The 24578-nt window shown below is 41.7% G+C and overlaps 1 protein-coding gene across 2 annotated transcripts in view; it reads left to right on the top strand.

The window, feature by feature from the left end:
- Positions 1–24578, top strand: part of TTC7A (tetratricopeptide repeat domain 7A) — a 179406-nt gene that overhangs the window by 115006 nt on the left and 39822 nt on the right. For both annotated transcript variants that reach the window (XR_001413041.1, XM_014951213.1), the window contains 3 exons: positions 2495–2611; positions 6791–6888; positions 13470–13604. Coding sequence is in view for 1 of the 2 variants with exons in the window: in XM_014951213.1 (XP_014806699.1) it covers positions 2495–2611; positions 6791–6888; positions 13470–13604 (350 nt within the window). In the remaining variant the exon portion in view is untranslated. The remainder of the gene's footprint in view (positions 1–2494; positions 2612–6790; positions 6889–13469; positions 13605–24578) is intronic.

Consider the following 24578-nt stretch of genomic DNA (forward strand, 5'->3'; position numbering starts at 1 on the left):
ATGGTATCTTCTGGTATTCAAAAGTGTGGAGTTATTCAGCACAGAGTTATTCTGTAGGCTTAAGATAGCATAGATTGTTCAGTGTGGTTGTTTCTTGGACTGGTAGAATATTTTTAATAGATGAATTGCCAAAAGGAAGGTGATGATGCAGTCTCACCCCTCTGCACAGTGCAGTATAAAGCAGCTCACTCACGAGCCTGTGCATCAAACCCATGGCTTCTATTTGTGCATTAGCATTGCTTTCCAGATGTTATCCTTGTCTTGCTGAAAAGGCTTTAAAGACTATAGAATTTACTGTGCGCACAAGGTAGTTGCTGCAAAGATTATTTGCTTTGATAGTTATGTGTCAGCATTTACTTACAAATCTCCATTTGACTAGTTTCAGCTTCCAACAAATCCTTGGATATTCTGATACCTTTTAGATCAAAGACTCACAATTAGATACTTCTCTATGTAGATCTGGAGTAAAATAATTTCTTTGCTGCTTCTCGGTTAAACCAAATAAACTGAGTTTCTTAAGCCTCTGATGAAATACGTTTTTCTAATGCTCAGATTATTTGCATAACCTTTTTCTGAACCTCATCCCATTTTTATTCATCTTTTGGACTTAAAGAGCAAGAACTAGAAACAGGATTGTAGTAAGTGTCTTCCTGATGCTGTGAACAGGAATGACCACATCTTCCAGCTCCTTGATTGTGCTTCTGTATAAGGATACTAAGGATTTCTTAACCTCTGGGCTGCATTGTTGTTCAGGAACTTCATGTTCATGAAGCTATCTTTTATAATGCTGTTGCATTCCAGGGTATAACCTCCCATCTTTCTAGTACAATATACATTCCTTGCTCCAAAGTGATTGGTTCTATATTCTGTTGTACTAAACCAAGCTTTGCTCTTATGAGCCCAGTTAACTAAGGGATACAGAACAGCATGCATCACTGGCCAGATTCCATTGTTAAACACTCCTCTGAATTCAGTCTCATTTTTATTTTAAGAGTGCATTCTCTGTTATATTCTTTGTCCCAGCAAATTCTTTGATCAATCCATGGATCTAGCCCCAAAATAACTACCTCAATCATGAGGGGGTCAGCAGCTCCCAGGAGCAGGGGATGTTTTTATTAGCATTTGTTTTGCTCAGATCAGTAACAAGAAAATGAAAGATAAATATAGAATAGGGATACAAAATAGTAAAGGACCTTTCTTACCTAGCCTCAGTTTGTACCTGGGGAATTTAGTTGAATGCTTGTCCTGTGGGGTCAAACTGTAGCACCGGCCGTGAGCAGACTTCCCTATAGCAGCTGATACAGGTGGGCTACATTTTGGTGACCTCCCAGCCCCACAAAAAAACTCACCACAAAACCCCAATGTTTGTTAGGGCAGAATGGGACTGCCAGCTCATTACTGTAGATATGCACCACAGCATGTTTCCTGCAGATTTCTAATTATTGCAAGGGAAGGATCTCTTATTCAGCTGCAAAGTCTTCTCTAGCATCATCTGTGCAGTGGATGTTGTCTCTTTCTGAAGTTGCTGGGTTCCCCAGGAGCCTGCAGGTCACATTCACCAAATTGGTTTTAGGATTTTTAACATTCAGCTGCTAATGTATGCATTTATGTACATCTGTGTGCATCCAGTGGAGTAATTGCTAGCCTTATCAAGCTAATTCAACATGTATAAATCTTGGACTATATGCAAACGTTTAAAGCACAGAAATAAATTTACATTTGTAAATAAGAAATAAATTCAATTATCTTGGCAATTAAAAAAAAAATAAAATGGGTGTTGTGAAGGATGATGTTAAAAGCCATGCTAGCAGCAAGTGGTAGGTTTTGTCATTGCCGAATCTGCCTCCTAACCTCTGCTTGACCTAATTCTGCTGAATTCCAGTGGTCTGTGTAAGTAGGTATTCTCTAGGTATAAGAATAGTAGCAGCAGTTGCACTACCTAGAAGAGGAATGTACAAGGGCTATCAGCTGTCTTGCCTAGGGGCATGAGATGATTGCCAGCCGGGGTTAAGAAAAAGCGTTTCCTTCCTGTGAGGCATTGCATAATTGTCTGCATATATTAAGTGTGTTGGGTCTTTTGTCTGAAATTTATTATATAAGCCAGTGCTATAGGAAGATGCCAGACTAAGAAAACAGTCTGACATATGTATTCTGGCAATTCCTTTGTATTCTGTTTTTAATGCTGTCCAAAATAAAATGAGATTCACTGTACGTTTCACCTTGTTAATTTTGCAGTGCATTGCTTTTAACACTGTCCTGCCAGCTTTGTGACGCAAATTTGACTGCGGCTGAGGAATATTGTTAATCCTCTCATCTCCTTGTGGGGAATCAAAGTTGAGCCAAATGAAATGTTTTGTGCTACGGTGTTTTCTTTTATTGCTGCACATACAAAGCAAGTAAAAATGCTGGCTGCCAGGATCTCGCTAGAGTGATACTGATTTTCCACGTTTATGAGATGCCAATAAAACAGAAGTTACTCTTTTTCATCTTGCAGCTTACTCTTCACCAAAGTAAAACTGGAATGGATACATAAAGGACCTGAAGAGGCTCTGGTGACATGCAGACATATGTTGCAGATGTGGCAGATGGTATATAATGTTTTACAGCACAGGTAGGCTTTCTCCTACAAGTTCAGATTTCGTAACAGACATGCAGTTATCTTCTTTAATTGTCTATATATTTAAGTTATTTTGCAAAATGGTAATAAACAGCACTGTTTAAAAAGAAACATAAGTAATCTTTCTAGCTGTGATTAAAAAAAAAAAGAAATCTCAAGATTTTAAGATTGAGGAAGCAGTTTGAACCAATAGTTTATGATCTGAATGTCTGAACATCTGTCCATATACAGATATCCACAATGGAAGGCAGATTTATTTTTTTTTTCTCAATAGTCTGAGCATCGATCAGCTATTGTTCATAGTCTGCAGTAGTTGGCACCACCCAGGAATATGTGGGGGAGATACAGTCCTGATCTGAGTAAGCCAAGGAAAGGCAGGCATCCAAGTCTCTGTCATATGCTGTGGTTGCATGCCAGTCGCATAGCCTGGTGCTAACTGGGCAAGGAAAGGAGTGAAGGATGTAGCATCTTTCTTCCTTCCCATCCTAATAGATCTGCATTTAAACAGTGCTAGGTTGTCTGTTTTTTCCCTTCCTCTCATCTACTTCCCCTCCAAAAGAAAAAGTTTAGAAAGTGTGGAAGTTACCAGGTTGGGTTTTCTTCCTTCTCACACCCTTTGGATATTGTCCCAGTCATGCTACCACTGTACAACTGTCTTGAGAATGTTATCCCAAGACTCTGCTTATCTCTCACCTGTAATATCCATAGAGGTTGTGTTTGATTGGAAGGACAGCATACTTGATGGCAACAGTCATCATGACAGCACACTGATGGAGCTTGTATTGTTCCCCAATTTCTGTATGCGTTTTCATAAGCTTTATAAACACCAGAAGCATATGTACAGAATGATGCATGTCTATATACAAGTTGTCCTTGAGGGATTATTAGTAATTCCTTGTTGGTTTAGCTAATGAGCAGCAGACCAAACACAAAAATCAAGATATTTACATAGCAGCAGAGAAATAGTCTGTTACAAGCTGGATTCATTGATTTCCTTAGGCCTTAGTCTCTAGCTAAGGATTCAATCATGTACCTCTCACATGAGTAATCTTTATATCCATGAGTAGTCCTCATGAAGCTGATCAAATCCACGCTGAACAATTAGGACTGAGTAAGATTTATTCTTGCAGGGGAGGGGGCTGCAAGCCTGACACTGAAACAGAGCACATTGGAAAACAGACAGACAAATTTGGACTGCATTCGAATCCCAAGCTGTGCTTTGGCTGTTATGCTTAAAAACCCAAGATGCGATAGCTTTAGAGGCTTTTGATAAGCTTTAGCCATAGAAGCCTATACAAAACAAATTGCTTTGCTTTTGCTCTTAGGAACTCTAATGTGTATTTCAGTGCTATTCCCCGTGGGTCTTTTTGACTTTCTCAAAAAATACTTCATAAAGCATTTTGTATTGGGACATACTGCTTGAAAGGCAACAAGAATGGACTTGGCACCTGCAGTTTTAGACTGGATTCAGTGACCCAGGAAGCCCCTTGTATTAAGCAAATTGCAGCACTATCAGCTAACAAATATGTAAAATATTCCGGGTTGGGCTTGCAAAGGAACTTAAGGGGAATTCTTGTCAGTAAGACTTTCCATAGATATTTTTTAGTGCCTCTTGGAAAAGAGAAGCCTGTATTTACCTGAAGTTGAGAGCTGTTGTACCCAATACTTTTTACTAGTTCAATCAGTAGCTAATCGCCCACACACTTAAATTGCCCTTTAGTTACATTTGGTTGCATTTGTTTGGCTTAAGTTCTCTGGCTTTGCAATCTTACTGTGACTCTGCTAGACTAAAGAGTCTTTCAGGGCCAAATATTTTCTCCCCAGACAGCTATTCAGATGCCATGCTCAAGTCTCCTCTCTGATAAACTGGGGCCTCTGCAGTCTCTCACAATCATTTTCTTCAGCAATTTTTGTCATAATTTTATCCACTGTCTCAACTACCTTTTAAAAACGTGGGCAGTGGAGTGGCACCATGTCCCACTGACAGCCTTTCCAGTGCCATATGCGGAAGGTAAATCATCTGGCTTCTGTCCCTTCCGTGCTGCATGGAAAAGCTTTCTTGGCTGAAGGCCTCATACTGCAGCTTTGAAGGAGCAGTTCATTTTCAGCCCTTCTCCAGCATAACAAATAAAGCTGTTGGGAGTGGCTGTTTTGCCTAATGCAGTCTACTTGGTTTTCAGGCTGAGATTTCAGTCTATTTTCCCAGTTAAAAAGCCATGCTGTTGGCTGTACTGAGGTGCATTTTGTTAACTGGAGCCACCTCATCAAGCCTTCTCTGAACGCTGCTCTCCTGTGGTCAGTTTTTACTGTGGCCAAACCTAGGCCATCCATTGATCTCCTCCCCTGTCTTTTGTGTAGGAGTATAGTGTGTAAACCAGTGTTCAGCCATGTCCATGGTGATGGCTGCCGCATCAAAGCAGCGCTCGTCTCACAGGAGTAGCATTTTGAAGTGCAGCTGCCACGTTCCTGCATACACAACACACCAGCAGGACAGAAATGCCCCCACAGTTGTTCCACCAGCAGCCCCCAGCCAGGGCACTTACATTTGGGCTACTCCTGGCTAGGCACGGCTGAGGCTCAGGGCAGGGAATTTAGTTTTCCCTTGTCTCCCTCACCACATGACAAATTCTCAAATTGGGGCATCGACGTGGAAACCAGTATGGAAGACAGGGAGGCCCAGTCAAGGCTGGAGATTTGTGCGGTCAAATGGCCCAAGAATTCAGGGTCCATTAACAGAAACTGTAATGTTTGGTGCCGAAGCCCAAGTAAAGTGTTAATTAGCTACTGTAAATATGATTATCATTATAATGAATGACAGTAAGTGGCTTTCAGTCCTAGATTGTTAGCTGGGGAGGTCAAGATTTGGTTTATCTTTTGCTGTTGTTTTCTGTGATAACGGAATAATCATGTTTAAAACCAAGTAGCAGTCCCAAGCTAATTCTTCTGTTAAATTAATGCAAATCTAAGGGAATCCTATGCAATCTTTACCAAAGGATCGATCAGACTGGAAGATGGGGCATCCACAGCAATCATGACTCTGTGACAGCTTGTTTCCTGGAAGGAATATTGTTCAAAGGCTGATCTGCAGGCTTGGAAGCATGCCAGAAAAAGTAGCCAGGGCAGTCACTTTTCCTTTTGATATTTTGTCCCTTAATAGATGCTGAGAGGAGATATCATCACCATCTGATCCTGGGGGGGATGGCAGACTAGGTGGTGACAGGAAGGCTCAGGAGATCTGTGTTAAGTGATTTTCATTAGGCACATGATTTTTTTTTTTTTTTTTTTTTTTTTTTTTGGCTTTCCTTTGGGTGACTTCTACGAAAAAAAAAAAAAAAAAAAAAAAAAGTTCTAGGAAAAATATTAAACCCTTAATACATAAATATGTATTTTTCTGGTTTGACTATCAGCATTTTTGTTTTGTTATTTTCTTATACTGTTAGTGAAAAGTTATTTTCAGCTGTTATGTGGGAATATTTATTAGCTTTTATACTTCCATAAATCTCTCCTTATGCTAGTTCTGATATCCAACAAAAGCAGTACCGGTAAAAATTTGTCTTTTTTTTTTTTTTTTTTTTTTTTTTTGGAGTTCCCGTTGGAAGACCTCTGCTCTGAGGACAGAAGTCTAGCAGAAGAGCAGACCAGATAGTCTTCCTTTCATAAAGTGGTGCTACATGGTAGCTTTTATCTTCCTCCTCTGTTTGAACAGAATAAGGGTAGAAGAGGAGAAAACAATCCCTTTGAAATGAAGAAATTAGCACCTGGGTGGAAGGTGGTAATTGGTCTATTTCAGAAGGATCTGCACATCAGACCTGTGAACAAATCCTCTGCAGACAAACCCAAGGGGCAGTGGTTATTCCTGAGCATGGTGTTGCTGGTTGGCCTCCTCTGGTCTGGCTTGTAGCTGCTTGCGTGTTCCTCGCCCAACAGTTTACAAAAATCTCAAGAGCCAAATGGACTAATAGTGGCACGTACCATGGAGTCCTTGTTAGTCACTGTGTCTGACCTTCCTGTCCATTGGAGGGGTGAAGGTGTTAAAACCACACATTCAAGAAGCTACTTGCCTGAAACTAGAAGACTTGAGTTTTCAGTTGCAGTGGCAGCTAGATGAGACTGTTGCCTGCTTCAAGAAGAACATTTTCTCTAGCCAGGTAACACAGTTTTGTTTCTTTACAGTGGCTCTGAGAAAGGAAGTAGTGTGACCGAAACACCGGTGATCAAAAAGCATAATGGACTGCATCTCACACTCCCGGATGCTCATGATACTGATTCTGGTGAGCAAATAGGATTTGTGCCTTCCCATCCAAAATGCATGCTTTTCTGAGAGAGGAATGTTTTAATTAATTAATTCGGGAGGGGGGGAGGGGAAGGAAGGGAGGGGAGCAGTTGGGGCGCTCATACGTACGTTGCTGGTGGTCACAATGTCCAGATTTGTCTCCAGGGCCATCTCTGCTGCAGAATGTGTCACTGTGGTTTGTCTGTACCTTGCCTTCCTCGTGCATAAAACAAAGATATGGGTTCCTGCTTTCTTTTACAAATCTCTCTGAGACATGCATGAGGGGTATTACATGGGACTTCAGAATACTCCTGCAAGAACTGTATGATTCAGTCTTTTTTTTTTTCCCTTCTTCTCTAGTACCCCTTCTCTCCCCACTGACTTTAATCCTTTTTTAGATGATCTGATCAAGCCAGCTATTATTGTGGTTTTGCAAAGCTGACTGAGAGTGTCAATTCCTGTTAGAAAGTGATTTGGTTTGGGATTTGTACATAAACCTTGTGATGCTTTATTATATTGTAAATATACGTTCACAGTAACAGATACAGTCAGATGGAAATAACTGAGACATAAAAGCTAATCTTGGCAGGAAGGGGAAAGGAGGCTTTCAGAGAGTGCTGCTGACTTGTGATTTTATCAGAATTCTCATGATAGTTGGTGCTTCCTTTAAAACCCTAACTCTCAAAATCAGATGATTATGTGAGAAACTTGCCTTTTAATTTTGAACCATTTTTTTAGGGAAGCAACTTTCTACCCTTGTGGATGTAGATAAACACTCGCGAAAAAAAACAAACCTCACAGACTCAGAAACTGGATAAGAAGAAAGTAAAAAGCTTATTTTTTTTAAATACCTAAAACTTAAACAAGTCTCATGCTTTGAGGCTAGGGAATTAGGGTTTGTCTGAGTCTTAATCTTGAACATTTGGAATGGATAGAACTGAAGTCACATGCTCAGCACATATGGCTGAGATGGAGGACAAGTTATTATGTGTTTAGTACATGACTTGTATTAAATTATGTGTGTTTAACCCCCATCTACACCCGCCACTGGTTAAAAAGCATTGCAAAGTTAGGTCTTGAGCCTACAAATATTCAAATATCAAAACATTATTCAGCGTGTCTGCTCTTTTGTTTGTAGTGTTAAACCCTTAGGGTCTATATTTATGACATTGTAATCTTACTGAATCTATACACACATATTTATGTAATTTTTAATCTTTTTATTCAATTTCCCTTTTATTACCCTTTGCTGAGATGAGTGTCTCTATTTTGTGTAGGTCCTTTTTCCTCATTGTTTATATGACAGTGTTCTATAGTCTTTGGCTTATTCAAAGAGAACAGGCTAAATTCAGCACAGAGAGATGAAGAGGATATGCTAAATGAATATATGCTGTTTGGCATGTTAAAAATTGTCTGGAAAAGGGAGTAGATATGACATGAAAGTTTCCTGGTGATGGAAAATCATTTAGGATAGACATCACTTTGATAATAGTGAAGATTTGTGAAATATCCCCTGTCATCCCCGATGCTCGGAAGTGAAATGGACTTCCAGTTTCAGTGAATATATGAAAATGGCTTGGAAAACACTGTAGACAGTTTGCAGAATCCATCAGCAATATGCAATAAAGCCCAAAAGATATTATTTGCCATAATACTTCTGTTACCCATCCAATTCCCGTTCTGCTGCTGAAACAGTGAGTGGCTTATGGTGCCTAGACTGTGGGGCTGAGTCTGGACTGATCCCTGTCCCCTCAGTTCTAGCTGGTGCTTCATGGTATGTAAAAGACATTCTGGGTGTGGATCCCATGCTCTTTTGAAGATTTCTTGCCTTGCTTTGTAGTTGGCTGGAGAACGGAGTGTGGCCAAGTTTGGACTACACCCACTTCACAGCACGGTTTGAGATTTTGAGACCAAATTGTCACCAGCAGAGCCTGTAATATTTTGACGTGCTGGGGTGCCCACCCTTCTAAGACTCCTGCCTCCCGCTCACTCCTCTGCTGCAGACTCGCAGCATCTCCTCCAGAGGCACAGCGAAGCTCAGGCATGCTTGGTCTCTGTGTAGTGCCCTCCTCAAAAAGCACCTGGGTTGGGTACCTGTTCTAGCCTGCTCTTAGCCCAGTTCTTGCAGCCAACGTGCAATGGAGAAGCTGTAGTTCATCAGAAAGTGCCGTGTGCCATGGTACTGCCTGCCAGAAAGAGCAAATTAATATAAAGTGCATGCTTTAAACCAGCTTTTCATGCACATAAAGTGATTTTCACTGAAGGCAGTTTGGTTTTAGCCAAGAAATGTATTCCTCCTCCGCTTCGAGACTGTAGGTTTCCATGCTAACATGGTTGCGCCCACGATGGACGTAAGGATGTGGCTTGTACTGAAATTACACCACCCCCCTTAGTGCAGAGCTGGCGCTGGCTGTTTTCAGCAAGGGTCTGTGGCTCGCTGCTCTGCAGGCTCTAGGTGCTGCTGTTCTCCATCTGCAGAGAGGAGGCAGCTGGGTCTGTTGTCCTGGTTGGGATCCTCTTGGAAGACAGTAGGAGGTGAGACCGGATAGTACGGCTCTAGCCCCTCTTGCCCTTGTGCCTCCCCAGAACTGCAGCTGTGACTGGCTGCTTTGAAGGAGGGAGGAGGTCTGATTTTATTTTTTTTGCATCATTCTGGAACAGGCTCTGGTTTCCGTCGTGAAATCCCCCGGGAGCGTGCGGCAGTATCGCTGTGATGCACAGGCGCTCTGTGATCTCTGGGCTCTTCACTGACGGGGAGATTACTGCGGCCGGGTTTGACACTGGCCTCTCCCTCAGTTAGACCACAATGAGATTATTTGCTGTGCCAGAATTTTAGGTTTGCTGCCAGGAAGATTAATTCCTCTTTATTTTCTTCATCTTCTCCTAACTGAAGCAGTGTCCCTAACTAAATTCACTGATATCAGTCAGCTGCCTTGCTGTTTCATTCTTTTTCTGATTTAGTCTTATCTTATAATGCTCTTGCCTGAAGTGATTTAGGCTAGGGAATTCTGTGTTTCTTATAAGCCTAGTAAATCTACTGAGATACATTTCTATTTTGATAGCAGTTTTTCCATAGATGAAAAATATTAAACTTGGTCCTTCTTGGTCTTATAACAACCATAGAATGGTGCTTTAAAATTATTTAGATATATTTTGTATGGCTTATACGCAGAGCTCATCATGAAAAAATCAATTTTATTATTTATATGATTTCTTTCCAGAATGTGTGGAAGGCTTTATTGTAAAATGTGAAGTTTATATTCTGTCTAGTGGAGCTGTTAAAAAGAGAAAGACACTGCTCTAAAATAACAAATTGATGTGATATCTTCTTATGCCAACATTTGCATGTATTTTGAGGCATGACATTAAAGTTCTGTGAGACAGGTTTTGTAGGGGTTTTTTTAGCATATAAAGATGTACGTTTCTTTAGCAAGAGATACTTTATAATGAGATGTTCAGAGACTTTTTTTTTTTTTAATGTTGCTTCAAGTTTTTCTGGCTCCCCCCGCCACCCTGAGGTCAGAGTGATACCGTTGTGATACATGCCTACCTCCTCTCTCTGGAGACAGCACGTTAGAGGTATACTCTGTTCTGGCTCCAGTAACCTTCAGTCCACCCCCAGGGTCACCATATTGCTTGCTTGAGGCTCAGAGCTGTGGCTCAGCTCCTTTCAGTCCAGGAGAGCCAAGCTGGCAAAGGCCTTCTCTTAGAGAGTTTATTTGGGCAGACAAGCTTTTAGGAGCGTTCCTGTGAGCAGTCCAGTAGAGATGGGTAAGAACAGCAGCAGCAAACGTGCAGGTATGTGCTGGGATGGAGAGAGCCTTTTCATCTGGCATATGTGTGTCTAGAACAAGAGCATACCTGTGTCGTAGGCTGGGCAGGGATGGGAAGGGATCATATGGTCTCTGCCCAGTGTGGTGGTTTGCTTCCTCATGTAGGTTGAAATGGGAAAGAAAATAAACATCAGAGGACTGGAATGCCAAAGGCTGTTAAATGCAAAGAGCCTCTGCTGTAAATTACTAAGTAGCTTGGGTTCCCTTTTTATGGCTGTGCAGATTGAAGCCCACAGCACTCGCCAACATCAGTCTCAAATCGCAGGCTGTCCCCTCGTGGCAACTACCTGGCTGATGAAGAAGGGGAAGAGGAGCAGCTAACTCATGTTCCTTCAAGTGCAACTAGCTAATAGTGATAATTCCTGTAAAGCCTGCTTTGTGAGGGAAGGATGCTTCAGTAGATCCTAAGTGGCTGTTCAGCCTCACGGCAGTGTGTGAACCTCTCCAAAATGCAGAAAGGTGCCTTATAGTGACATAGTCTCCTTGGATTGACTTGCAAGGAAAAGAGGATTTCCCTGAGCTCTGTGAGGATGTGAAAAAAACACCAACCCATCTGCCCATGCAGTCAGACCAGCATTACGTATGCGTGCTTGCAAGAAACACAGCTCCAGAAAGCCTCTCTGAAAGAGGGCAGTCTTGGCAGAGAAATGTAATACTGAAGTTGCTTTCAAAGCATACTAAGATGATCAGGAGTGCTAATATAAAAATCTGGTTAGACTGACTGCAAAATCCCCAAAGCTCAGGTAATTTTTTCCAAATTAGCCAACCTAGAAGCAGGAGGTCTGCCCTAACTTCAGAGTCCTCCTAAATATCACATGGCCATTTTCTTCTTGCTGCTGCACTGCAAAGAAGCTGTCTGTGTTTTGGATAGCCAGGGGTGAGTGCCTGGTAGTTTTCCCTGTGTTAAACAACCATTGTCTGACTTGAATTCCTGGGTGAGATTTCTCCTAGGTGGAGGGAGGGATGGGGGGAGAGGAGTGTGAGTGGGCAGAGCAGGGGGAGGAATTCCGTGCAGTGAAACAGAAGATGGATCTGTTAAATAAACTATTAAATACAATAAATTCTCGGTGCAAAGCAGAATGGCTTTTACTGTACCATTAAAGCCGTAATTGCTGCATTGCTGCACTGTCATCTCTTGGAACATTAGATCAGGAATGTCTTTGAAAGTATGTAGGAATTTAAGAAATGCATCTAGGAAGAGCACATTTGCATTTTCCAAGGGAGCCGTGGGAGGCGCCTGCGCTGCAGGGCTGTTTTGAAGTTCTGCTTAAAATGAATGACATTAGTTAGCGGTGAGATAATGGGACAAATATTTCCCCTAGCAGTTTTAGGCTTCGAGTTGCAGTTGTGGCCTCTCCCGAGCCATGACACGCTCAGAGGCAGGCGTGCCTCGGGGTAGGTAAAAGCAGGGGGACGTGTCCTGCCCAACGCTGCAAAGGTGTCAAAGGAGTGTGAGGTGGACATGTGCTTCCCCCCAGTCCCAGCAGAAGGCTGGGTCCCAGTGCTGGCCAGGGGACCTCGGCCAGGGGACCATGCTGCTTTGCCTGCTGGTGCCCTGGCCCGGGTGATGGTCTGCTGGCAAGGAGGTGTGGTTTGGCAGCCCTCTCTTCAGCACGGTCCAGCTGGAAGAGCATGCTGTCCATCTCAGAGAGGCCACTTAATGCATATGCCCCGTGACGGGGTTTTTGCCCTTCTGTCCCCTCACTTGCCCAGAGCCATCCCAGCTTCTCCGAATACCCATTCCTAGGCTCTGCTGCTCCCTCAGGGTGGCTGCAGTGAGAGAAAGCAGGATTTTAACTCCAGCATCTTGGGGTCTACAAGGTCAGCCTGTAAGGATAGATTGAAGAGTAATGCTAATCAGCACAAGTGCTTCGGTCACAGCAGCTCTCCAGAGAAAGGGCTTATCAACCTTAAAATCACATTAAACCTATGTATATTAAAATATTTATTTCCTAAAGCTTTAGAAAGCCATCTCTGAAATCTCATTTTGTAGCTTCTTATTTTGTTACCATCCTCTTGGGTATCCCTCTGAGATGTCGGCTCACCAGTATAATCCCACTTGCTGTATTGGAGAATGTGGTCTCTGCCCATGCATTCTTCCTGAGAGTAGCTTTTGATGTGATGTTTTGTCCCAGAGATGTGAGTGCCAAATACTTCATTCTTGCGTAAATGTTACAGCACACACTAAAGGTTAATATAGTCAAAGAACTGAGCTCTCTGCTCCCCAAGGTTAAATGACAAGCCACGCTGCCTCTAAACCAGTAGAACAATATTGATGTCACTTGAAATGTGTATGCTGTGTGAATGGTCCCAAGCTACTCTGTAATGCTGTACTAAGATTTTACGTTAGTCGGCCATATTTTGTAATTGTATGGGGACAGTGTGCTTATCAAATGGGTTACTAATAAGTATTTGTGGGAAATATTTGATGGTAGAGTTCTGCTTTCCAAATGAGCAAAATACAGTTGCTTCCTTGATGAATGCTAAGCAGACCTTTATAAAATTACTGTCTGTCTCTTAATTCCCTTGTTTGAGCTGCAGCCTTTGGGTAATTTAGTGGGGTTTTTCAGTAAATTAACCTGTTATAAAACATGTTTCTCCAGTTGGTCACCCAAGAATCCAGTAGAGTTCTTGTTACATAAAACTGACACAGTGAGTGGAGAATCAGACAGGCTGCCTTAATGAGGCAAAGAAATATCCCAAAGAAGTATAAAATGCATGTTGTTCTTGTTTCTTTGGTCCATAGGATCACAGCGAGCCTCTTCCCTTGCTGCATCACGACTGGAACAGGCCATGTCCGAAATAACTATGCAGAGCAGCACAATGAAGCAAGGACCAATGCAGCTGTGGACAACTCTTGAACAAATTTGGCTACAAGCTGGTAAGTCCTGGAGCACCTGGAGTTCCTTTTCCCTCCAGCAGTGAATGAGATGACATAAGTATTAATGAAGTAGTTGAAATCAGTAGTTGAAAATCACTTTATTCCAGCAGAAAACCTGCCTTTCTATCCCAGCTGGTTTTTTTAAATACCACTTATTTAACTCAATATAACATAAAAAAATTACTGGAGTAGTGTGATTTTTTAGAGCTGACCTCTGTTTTTCCACAACACACAGAAAACTTCAGTCATCAGTGAAATGTGCTTTTAAAATAAGAAAGTAGGTAGCTCTTCATTAACAAATGGTAGTTGGTAAGGACAATTCTTTTCATTATCCTTTTCCAACATGCTCCCCTGTAATAAGACTGGGCAAACCATGTGTTAAATGTTATTTTTAGTCTAGGAACTTTCCAATCTTTACTGAGGTTTAAGTGAAAATTATTAAAAAGAGCAAGTCCTCCACTCATTTAATCTGTGACTGAGTCTCCCAAGGACTTGTAGGTTGCATGTCAGTTTGAGGCACTCATGCAGAGATGCTACAGCAGAGCACGTAAAGGGAAAACGAGAGCAGTGAGAAAGAACTCTACCCAGAGGCCATCTCCAAACTCATGAAAGGCTTTTATGTAGGACACTTGGTGAGGAACCGAGTTGGATGGCACATTCTACCATTTGCATTCCAGCCTTTCAGGACGGTTAGAAAGAGTTCTGACCCCAAAATTTTGCTCTCAAAAGACACAGCTTTTCTTCCACAAGTTGGCCCACAGTTGTGCGCCTGAAATTACATTTGAGTGCTCTGATTGCTTCTTAGATGTTTCTGCTACCATTTGCAAGGAGAAAAAAAAAAAAAAAAAAAAACCCCACTGGAACCTGGCTGATAATTTGCTATTCTGTATGCAGGAGAACCTTTCAAATTCTCATTTAGCTAATCTGTACAATTGACAATTCTCACATAAAACCTGGCAGTCTCACCCTACTTCTCAGCAAAGATTTTTATAGCTGTTTTTGTGGGCCATTTCCTACCAATTAGACTTCAGTTCTGGTACAAAATATGTGACATTCTTTTTGTTACAATTTGGCTAACTATTAAAGAACAAAAGAAGTTACCTTATGGAATGCATCATCCTTTAAATTAATCACAAGTGTTCACTTAAAGGCTTGTGTGTATGTAAATTTCAATGATGTGCTGTGGGCTTCAAAATCACTAGCAAGATTTTGCATTACTCAGTTTATGCTCCCGATTTAAGGCTGCAGAGGAGGCTGGTGGGGAGCAAAATAACCAGAGTTTATTGTGATGAGAAGTCAGGTGTCTGTTGTCCATCATGCTGCAGATAGCTCTAGGCAGTTTACATTTTTGCTGCTGTGTGAAAAGACAAAAGCAATAAAGACCTAATGGTTGCTGAGACCTAGCTGTGAATTGCTATGATTACTTTTCAGTGTAAATCCAGTGCCTTTCTCAAAGGTGTTAATTAATTCTTTTAGACAGAATTTATTTTTATAAGCTGTAACTTTTCTGTCCTGTTCCATCATTTTTAAATCTTAGTTTTGTTTCATCCTTACTTTTAACTGGCCTTGAATCCAGCTTGATATTCTGAAAATACATACTGTGACTGCTTTGTAATTTCATTACTGAAGCCAGTTCTTGTTATGGATGCAGCTTAATGAGCTCTTGGTAAGGTATTACCCATTCTCTTCTTGCAGCAGTGTGGAAGTTACTGCATCCTGGTGTTCTGAGGGGTGAGGAGAGATGCAGGTATTTTGGGGTAGTCTTTACTCTCTGTAGAGAAGGGCACAGCGCCTAAATAATTAGAGGACTTCTTTGAAGTGGGTCAGATCTTACCCTAGGCTTAACGAGTGGAATAGTCCAAAAGAGTGTCACTGACCTTGTGTACTAGACTCTTTTCCATCTGGAAGGAGGGGAAAGGAGGAACAAGTGTACTTGTAAGAAGTTAATAACTTCCAAAATAGAGGTATTTCATAAACAACAAATTAAACAGAAAGACACGGTTAAAAATAGTTGAGGTAGTCACATGCTTTTGTGTGACAGCTCACCCCAAAATTAACAGCTGTGGAAAGCAACAGGCAATTAGCATAACATTTGGATGCCTGCATTGGGAGTCCCTTGATATTCATGATAGAGCTGCACCAGTATGCTGTACATTTCTATAGCTTGGACTTGTCCTTTTTCAGTCAATGACTCATCTTGTGACTCTAGGCAAGTTGCCTAACTTTTTCATACCTCGGTGTCCTATCTCTAAAGGGGAAAAAAATGTTAATCTGCCTTTGGGAAATGACTCGTGTATCGTTGTTTTTGTTGTCGTTAACACTTTAACCTTTTTAGCATTAATTATAAATCTCTAGATAAAATTATAATAATTTCCGAACCTCATACTACAGTAAATTTATAACAAAGCATCCGTCCTTTTCATACAGCAACAGGACACAGCTGGCCCTGTCTCTGTGTGTGACTATGGATTTAGAGCGCCAGGCTGCAATCATGTCTGGGTTCCATTAAAGCCATTACAGTTCCCATGCCTCTTCATATCCCAAGGCATCAAAACTAATCGTACCAACCAGCTGATCCAGTTAGAGCTTTCTGCACTTAGATATTGGAAAGAGGGATAGAAAACCAGCTATCCCGCAGCTGTGTGAGGCTCTTCTTACAGCCATCCAGCAGCCAGGTCGGGCCACAAAGCCAGCACATTTACTTGCAAGGGAACCATTAGTGGGTGGTAGCTTTCCAATGGTGCTTACGTAGGGGAATTCTGACAGTGTCACCCTCCACCTGAGGCTGCAATAGGAGTTTCTGCCTTGTGCAGAAGCATCCTCAGTCCCTCAGAGCTGGAGAGCCCTGGCTGCGCTCCTCACTGGTCTCACAATTAGTGCGTGAGAGCATGCATCCTTTTAACAGTGGCTGAAGAGGATTTTGTCCTGTGATAAAGATACTTATCTCACGCATAAGAGGGCATAGAGTTAGTGTTTTTATCTGTAACTTTTCTGGGTTTATTACCAGCACAGTTATGTGGGGTAGATAATAAAGCAGCAGCTTTGGAAGTGCCCTGCAAGTCCAAATGTGCTGCACTATAATGGATGCTGCACCTTGTCTTTCCCTCCAGCAGTGCCTACTGAACTTTGGCAAGCTAATTTTTTGTAGCTTACTATAAGCAACCAAAGAGCTACTTGATGGATCTGTGGTCTCCAGAAAGAGTTCTCATCTCTTTCACACATCCAAATAAAACTGTGAATTCTCACTGTTAATCCTATGTCCGGCCATCTCTTATAGGACCAGCTGGGAGTACAGTCATCTGCAGCAGGGAACTTAGCACATTTCTTCAATGGGTTTCCGTATCTTCCTGTTTTCCCTGTAGGTAGTCACAATTAGCTTTGGAATAGTACAAGGTCTGCTGTCCCCAAAGACTAGAGAGGTTGTCCACTCCCTGCGGCAGGCATGCTTAGAGGAATACTAATAGGCATATGCTGTTTTCAAGTGTTCTGCAGCAAAGACCGTGATTAACACAGCTTGTCTGGTCCCTTTTAACAATAACCTCCCAGTCCTCTTGAAATGTAATGGCTTCTTAAAAGGAGAGAGTTATCTCATTAGGCTTTAACATTAATAAGCCTTAACATTGTTCTTGGCCCCAAGTCTGAGAAACAGGTCATTTCAAGGAGTACGCAGGAAGAGTGCTGCAGTGCACACACTCCTGTGGTGCAGCTCCAGGAGAGGTGGTCTTTATGGGATCCATACGCCTGTTTTCCCTCTTTGTTCTACTTTTCATGACTGAGAGCTTGAATTCAACTTTGAGAGGAGAGAAGGAACTTCGGTAGCGTTGATAAAGCTCATTAACTTCTTCTACCTCTTGTTGCAGGAAGAGCTGCAAGGAGAATCCTAGAGATTACTGGTGATAATACTGCTTGTGTCACCAAGAGAAGAGTTCTGAGCTAGGAACTATTTCTGCCCCTTATTTCCTTTCTAAAATCATGCCAGTAGTCCTTTTTTCTGTTTAGAAAATACAATCATGCTGTTTGGCTAAGGAAAACGTACTTGAAATGATTCAAATTTATGACCAAAACTTACCTTCATTCGACATTTTTATAAGATCACTTTTGATCCAGAGAGCAAAGCGTGTCAGTACTGAAAAGAAATAGTTTTAATAGTTTTAAGCTCTTTGGGTAACTGAAGTGATTTCTTATCTGAAGTATGTGTGATTATATTTCCAGGAAGTAATAACTGTGCGCTCTACTTACATGGAGCATTTTAGAATGCTGCGAGCCAGTTTTAATAACAGTTCTAATATTCCAGCTCCTGTTGCTATATTATTTTAAGCTTTACTTTTAACTACAATGTCCACTTTGTTTGTCTTTACTAGTACTTTATATCTGACAATTTAGCTTCTTGACTATCCCAATACTTTACCAAATATGGCCACTCGCAGCAAAGTAGGTCTGGTAATTTGATCTAAGATTGGCTGAATGCCTGCTCAGCGCAGCCTGCGAACCTCACCAGGTAGACCTAAAGCTAATTTAAAGGAGCGTTTTAAGAAAAATTCCTAGGACAGCTATTCCATATGCTCACAGTGGGGCTGGAACGGGCTACTTGCTGTTTCAGTAACGTGCTAAAGTTTACCCTGGGAAAAAAATATTATAATGAACATGCCACGAACAAGAAATGTAAAGACAGCCAGTGCAGCGGAGAACAGTGAGCTAATGGAAAAACATCTGCTCCCCCGAGTTATGTACGGCAGGAACTTTTTTTTTTTTCCCCTCCCTTCACAAAACGCTTGAGGTTTATTTATTTTATTCTGCATGGGCCAATTCCTGGGAAAAAGCTGTGTTAGAGGAGATGGGCTTTGTTCCACGAGAACGTGTCGTCGGGGCCAGTGGGCTGAATCTCCAACCCCGGCTGGCCCGCGGCCGCACAGCCGCACTGCGGCCTCCCCGGCGGCAGCCAAGGGCACGGCCCGGCCCTCCCCGCTGCCCCTCCGCTTCTTATCTGCACGGCCTGCGCACCCCTATTTCAGTGCTCTTCCTTCCCCAAGCCTTTAGCGACCCTAAGCCCCCTCAGGTTATTAGCTCTGCTATTAAAGGTGTTCATCAGGTTTGGGAGACAACTTTAGACATTACCAGAATAGCTGGGATCACATACCGTCCCATGATGCAGCACTAGTTGTTGAAGCAATTCCAATATTTTTCTTTCTTTTACGCTTAAAGGAAAAAAAAAAAGTGCTTTCAAATTTTAGACTTTCAAACTTAGAACTTCCTCTTTCCCTGCTTGAGTTCTTAAGCTCCGTAAGTGCTGCTGATTTTTGTAGCTCTTTCCAGTGACACAAAGCAGTATGAAAAGCTGGAGCCTGGTGAGGGGGAGCTGGAAGGAGTCGTTTATTACACAGCTAATACTGAAGAGAATAAAAGTGTACTGCAAAGATAGCTGTCCTGCAGTGTTTACTTACTAGGAGAGTGTAGGAGCACTTCACACTGGAGATAATAGAAATGGTAAAGTGAACTGGTTTGGTCCCCTTTGAAATATTACTAGGGAAGTTAAGGCAGCAGCTTCTGCTAAGCCTCCTGGTTAAGCAAGCTCTGTCCTAGGCTTTTCTGGTGCAGGCTAAGGATCATCAAATTCCCCATTTCTCTTTATCTGAATGTCCTCAAAGTTTTGATCTACACCCTCCAGCTTAGTTTATTTTATTTTCTATCAACAATGAATTTTAAAAGTCAAAAGGAGTCTTGGGTGTATATCAGTACTCAGCATTTTGGATTGTTTCCCCCGTTCCTGAGGCTTCTGGATATTTCTCATTGCTGGAGCAGGACGTGAAACTTTGTGGACTGATAATCTGTTGGCATGGATGGTCTTCAAAGAGCACATGCCATTTCTCGAAATCTGGGCCACAGAAATGGGCACATGTGTGTGACCATTCACTTGTGAAGGATACAGGCAGCAGCTAGCAATGTTCTTTGTTAAACAGTCTGTGCATCCTTTGCTGAGAGATGGAGAGAAACATTGTTGAACTGCCAGTGGTACCCAGAAAATGTCAGAGGGTACCAAATACTAGTATTTCCCCAGCTGCTCAGTAACTTTTGGGCAAGTGTTAAAGGGTACATAGTCATGAAGAAGAAAGCAGGACATTTATTCACACCAGAAACAGAAAACAGGAATTTATACTAGACTGAGCTGGAATATGAAGACTTAGAAGTCCTTTCTTTGGCTGTAGCCAGTAAGACATGTTTTGAGAGACAATACAAGAAAACCCAAATGTGCCCTTCCAACAGAAGCATTTTTATGTCACCCATATCAGTGGTGGCCTTATTACTTAGAAGATGGTGGCTTGCTTCTCAAAGCTGGGAAAGAGCTGTTTCCTCACTTAGCAGGGACCCACTTCACGTGAAGGAACCAGCTATCTTGTAGTATTTCGAGTAATGTTTTGAGTGTGCTATTTAGAACAGAAGGTAGCTTGTGGTAGTTCTGTGTTGCTTCCAGAAATGCTCACTTTAATGCTGTATTTGTAAATAAGCTCAGTAGGCATTTCAGGCCCTGTGAGACCCGAAGCCTGGAAATTTAAAGTGGGTCCCTGGACTCCAGTTAACTACCATTTTGCATGCAAAGACAACCTTTGAGGATGTAAATCTGTTGCCTCATTCAAAAGAACATGCAGCTGACCTCAGGTGGATGGGAGCACGTGTCAGTTTCTGTTCTCCTTCATTTCTGTATCAAAGGTTTGCATGGAATGAAATTATTGCAGTCAGGATATGATTTGAGGAATCTTCCATCAAATCTGCCCGTGAATTGTCAAGCTACTGCGTGCAGGGTGGTGTCATAATATAGAACAATGACTAAATGTCACCTGCGAGGAAGAAAAGGTAGCGGGGGAACCCTTTGTCAAGGTAATAGCTCTGTATTCACTGCTGAAGGCAGAGCTGTCTCAGAGGAGTGGGTCTTTCCAGCTGGCTAAGGGCTGCTGCAGTAACAGGCATTAATAGCTCCTGAAGGCAGATGATGTGGAACAGAAATCACCTCCCTACATATCCTCACAGGTGCTCTCACCTTCTTAAAGTGCGAAGGGCTGCTCCCCACTGTGTCATCCTGCTGGTCATCTGGCTGCATTGCGCTGGCCACGTTGCGGTGCAGTAGCATTTTTGGGGTGGATGAGAGTAGACAAGTGCTTTAGATCCAGCAGGCACATGCAACCGAGTGATGTGGAGCAGTCTGTTTGTGGGAGTTAAGTGCTGTGTCTTGGATAACACCAAACGTGATACGCAAGGAATGAAATTTTAACTCTTAGGTTGTTCACATCACAGAAATACATTTTAAATCAATTTGATTTTTTGGCTAGAATTACAGTTGTTGCTGCTTCTGTGGTGACAAGCACAATCACTCTTGACACTGCTTTGAAACACTTAGAAAATGGGGAATAGAGTCAGCATTCAAGGTGATGGCAGGCAACTGTTTCTCAGACTAGCTCTGTGATGCAAAAATGACTAGATTACACTGTTGTTACTGCTCTGATGGACTCCCTAACAGAGGTCTGTCAAATAATTTATCTTGGAGATGAAAAAAGGAGCCTGACTGCAGGAGACCTGCTTTGTCAGTGTTCTGGGAAGTGCTTTCGGTCTGTGCGTTTGTTACTGATCTTTGAGGTGAGTAGATGATACGCTTCTGGCCATTCTCACTTGATTAGAGATCTTCACTGTAGATGAACTTAAATGCTAGCAGAAACAGCTGGAAGAACTAGGAGCTCATACTAGAAGTTAATAATAATCTGAGTGGAGATGTGTGCTGCTCTCAGGGACTGGGCCCAGCATTAGAGTGGAGGATTAGTGGAAGTCTAGTTGCAAGTCAAGACAGAGGCAGCCATAGCCACAAGAGGAGATGAATGTTTTTTTGAAGAACAGCAGAGTAGGCTGGGCAGTACTGCAGGAGACCTTGGATGGGAAGCATAAGTTGGATATGGGAAAGAAATAAATCAAGCTAGGCTGGACCTTGGAGTTAGCTGGATAGCTCGTCAAGCTTTAACTAGTGAATGAAGGAGACAGTGCACGATTCATTCTGTCTTTGCCCATCCATGCAGTGCACTGTCTCAGCCCATTTGTATATGTAAAAATGCTGAAATATTTCCTATTAATCACTCACACTCAGAGTTTCTACCATTACTACAGAGATGCTAGTAGAGGAGTTGGTACATCCAGGATGGTCATCTGTCTTTGTTCAGTAGCATTCAGTGGTGCTTTGGTGCATTGGTGGTGCTTAGTTTAAAACAGAATGTAAATTTGTTTAAGTTTTTATGAAGATGATGTTAAGTGAGAGAGTGCAGGTAAGCTTGTACTTTGGATTCCACAATGTGGCCTTTGGATTCACAGCTGTGAAGAATGTCAGTGCCAAGAACAATGTAGTCCAATGTAGTTGGAGGTTCATAAATAGTTTCCATGAAGCATTGAACCTTTCACAGGGTAAGAATTACAGATCTTCTCTACCTGTGTCAGCCTGAGGAGATATCCTCTTCTTTGGAGTGGAATTGGGTGCCACGTCTCTATAACAGAACTTCCTCATGAAGGCTACTGATTTCGTTATTTACAGCATGATTAGGTGATATAAGGAGATACGCTGAATAATGTAGTGGACAGGAAGCTGCTGACCCTGGTAATGCAAAGGCAGGTGTTTCGGTACTTCACGTACCATTGAGGAGGCAGTAGTATTACCGTGATAAATTTAATGAGTCCTTGTTTTTTGGGTTTGATTTCTGCCTCTAGCAGTGTTTTTATTCCATGTTGCATAAGTGTATCTTGTTAATCTGTAAATAAAATGAGTATGTAATAGAAGTGAAAAATGAGTTTACAGAAAACATATTTTAATGCAGGCCTAAATGATTTCCCTTAATGTCTATTTTTAGCTGGGTGGGTGCACTCCTTTCCTTTCGTAACCCAAAGGCACCTCTCTCATTTTTTTTATGCAAATTAGGCCTCCCCCACCATTAAATCATTTTTTATTGACTATTGAACCTGCAAAGAAATGGACTGAACTTTAATATGCTACATTACCATACCATAAAATACAATTTGTAGATTCTGTGTTGCTGCGCTTCCTCTAAATAATTGTTATTACTGAAGGAGATTTACAGGCACTGTTGAAAGAAAGAATAAGTACTCTCCATTTTGTATGCACTGAAACACTGGCTGTGTGTGATTTCACATCTAAACCCCTTTGCTCCTTATTTTTTTCTGAAATGAAACAAGTCACATTATGGTGTTAGTTGCTAATAGAGCTTTTAATATGGCAGTATCCAGAACTTCTGCTGACTTCAAACAGTGCCAGGATTTCACCCCTTCTTCTGTGCTGCTGAGTTTGTGCTAACTTTGCAAATGAAGTGTTTGTCTTCAGGCTGTGAATCGTCACTTTGCACATCCCCATCCTCATTATTGCCACATGCATGGCATCAGCTGCTATACAGCACTTGGCAGGAAAATGCTCTGTTCCTTGGGAAGTACAAGTAAAATACTGTCCTCCCACAAACTTTTGAAAAGGCAGCACACATGCTCAGCTTGACAAGGTACATGGCCTTGCTTTCTGTTATTATAGATAGCTGCATCCTCTTGGAGCCAGGGGAAGGGATGCATGCTGAGATTTTATAATGATTAACCAGAGAGAAATAGTATATGAGTCACTCTTGAGGAGTATAGCTCTTACCAAGGAACTAATGTTTTGCTCATGTTGACAGCCTTGGAGAATGACATTTATCTATCGCACAACCTAGGGATGGCTAAGAAATATTCAAGAATTTTCCTGATGATGTCTCACCCTTCTTCTGGAAGGACTACTTTAGAAGTGGAAGGTTGTTCAGCCATGCTGTTATTTCAGTACACTGTTGTTTTCAATATGCCAGTAGAAGTGCTATTTTTGGTCCCAGTCTCATGTCAAATAGGCCAAGGAGGAGCCTCTCCATGGTCAAGCAGGACTGCCTTTTAGATGCTGTCCTGCTCACCTCTACCCAGCAAGCTCCATGCCAACATGCCAAGTCCACACAGTCTTTTGGGTCTCCCAGTGTTTTGAAACTGGCAGTTTCAAAGCCTTTTAAGAGGAATTTTCAGGCCAATCCCCCCTTCACAGAAACTTCCTGAGAATATTCACTACCTTTAAAAGTCAGGGCATTTAAGGTTGTGTCTAATTTCAGAATTATTTATCTAAATCTGGAGTCTGAATTAGCCATTTCAAATTGGACTCTTGAACTGTCAATACTTACTGCATTACCACATCAGTTTAAAAAAAAAAACAACAACAAAACCTAACTTTGAGCTTTTGCAGTGATAACACAAACAGGTTATGGACCAAAAAGCAATGGCTGCTGTATGACGAAAGAGTTATTTTATATACATATGTGCATGCGTACATGCATGCATATATACATGCATATATCTAAAAACATGGTTTCCCTTTTCAGTTACGTGTGGCAGTGAAAACTGAGTATCGCTTTTGAAGCCTTCTGCCAGGATTTAATGCATAATAAATCTAGAATTAGAATAGACTATTTCAGTTGTACGGGACCAACAATGATCATCTAGTCCAACGATAATACAGTCCAAATCCTGAGAAATATTAAAGTTTAACTATGAGATATGTTATGGAATTTATGTTTAACATGAGAAATTACTTGATTAACACATTTACAGTCAAGTACATTAGTATGCCTGTTAGATTTTTTCTAAGAAAACCACTAAGATAGTTGCTGATAGTTGAAGAAAGTAAATGACTGAGCAGTCTCTTTCAAGAGCTCTCTTTTGTTTTTCAATGGAGTATGTGTGAAGAAGTAAACATATGAATACACAATATAAGTAAGTCTCTATGATAAAAGCCTTTTGATTTTAATAGTATCTGAAAAAGAAACAACTATCTCATAAGCTAGACAAATAAGCATAACGAAACACTTTCAATCACCTTTTAAAATGTGGAAATACTCTTTTAAATAAGTTAACTAATGTCCAGCTCAGTCAGAT

Source organism: Calidris pugnax, unplaced genomic scaffold (assembly GCF_001431845.1).
Source record: "Calidris pugnax isolate Ruff unplaced genomic scaffold, ASM143184v1 scaffold24, whole genome shotgun sequence".
In the NCBI taxonomy this organism is placed as follows: Eukaryota; Metazoa; Chordata; class Aves; order Charadriiformes; family Scolopacidae; genus Calidris; species Calidris pugnax.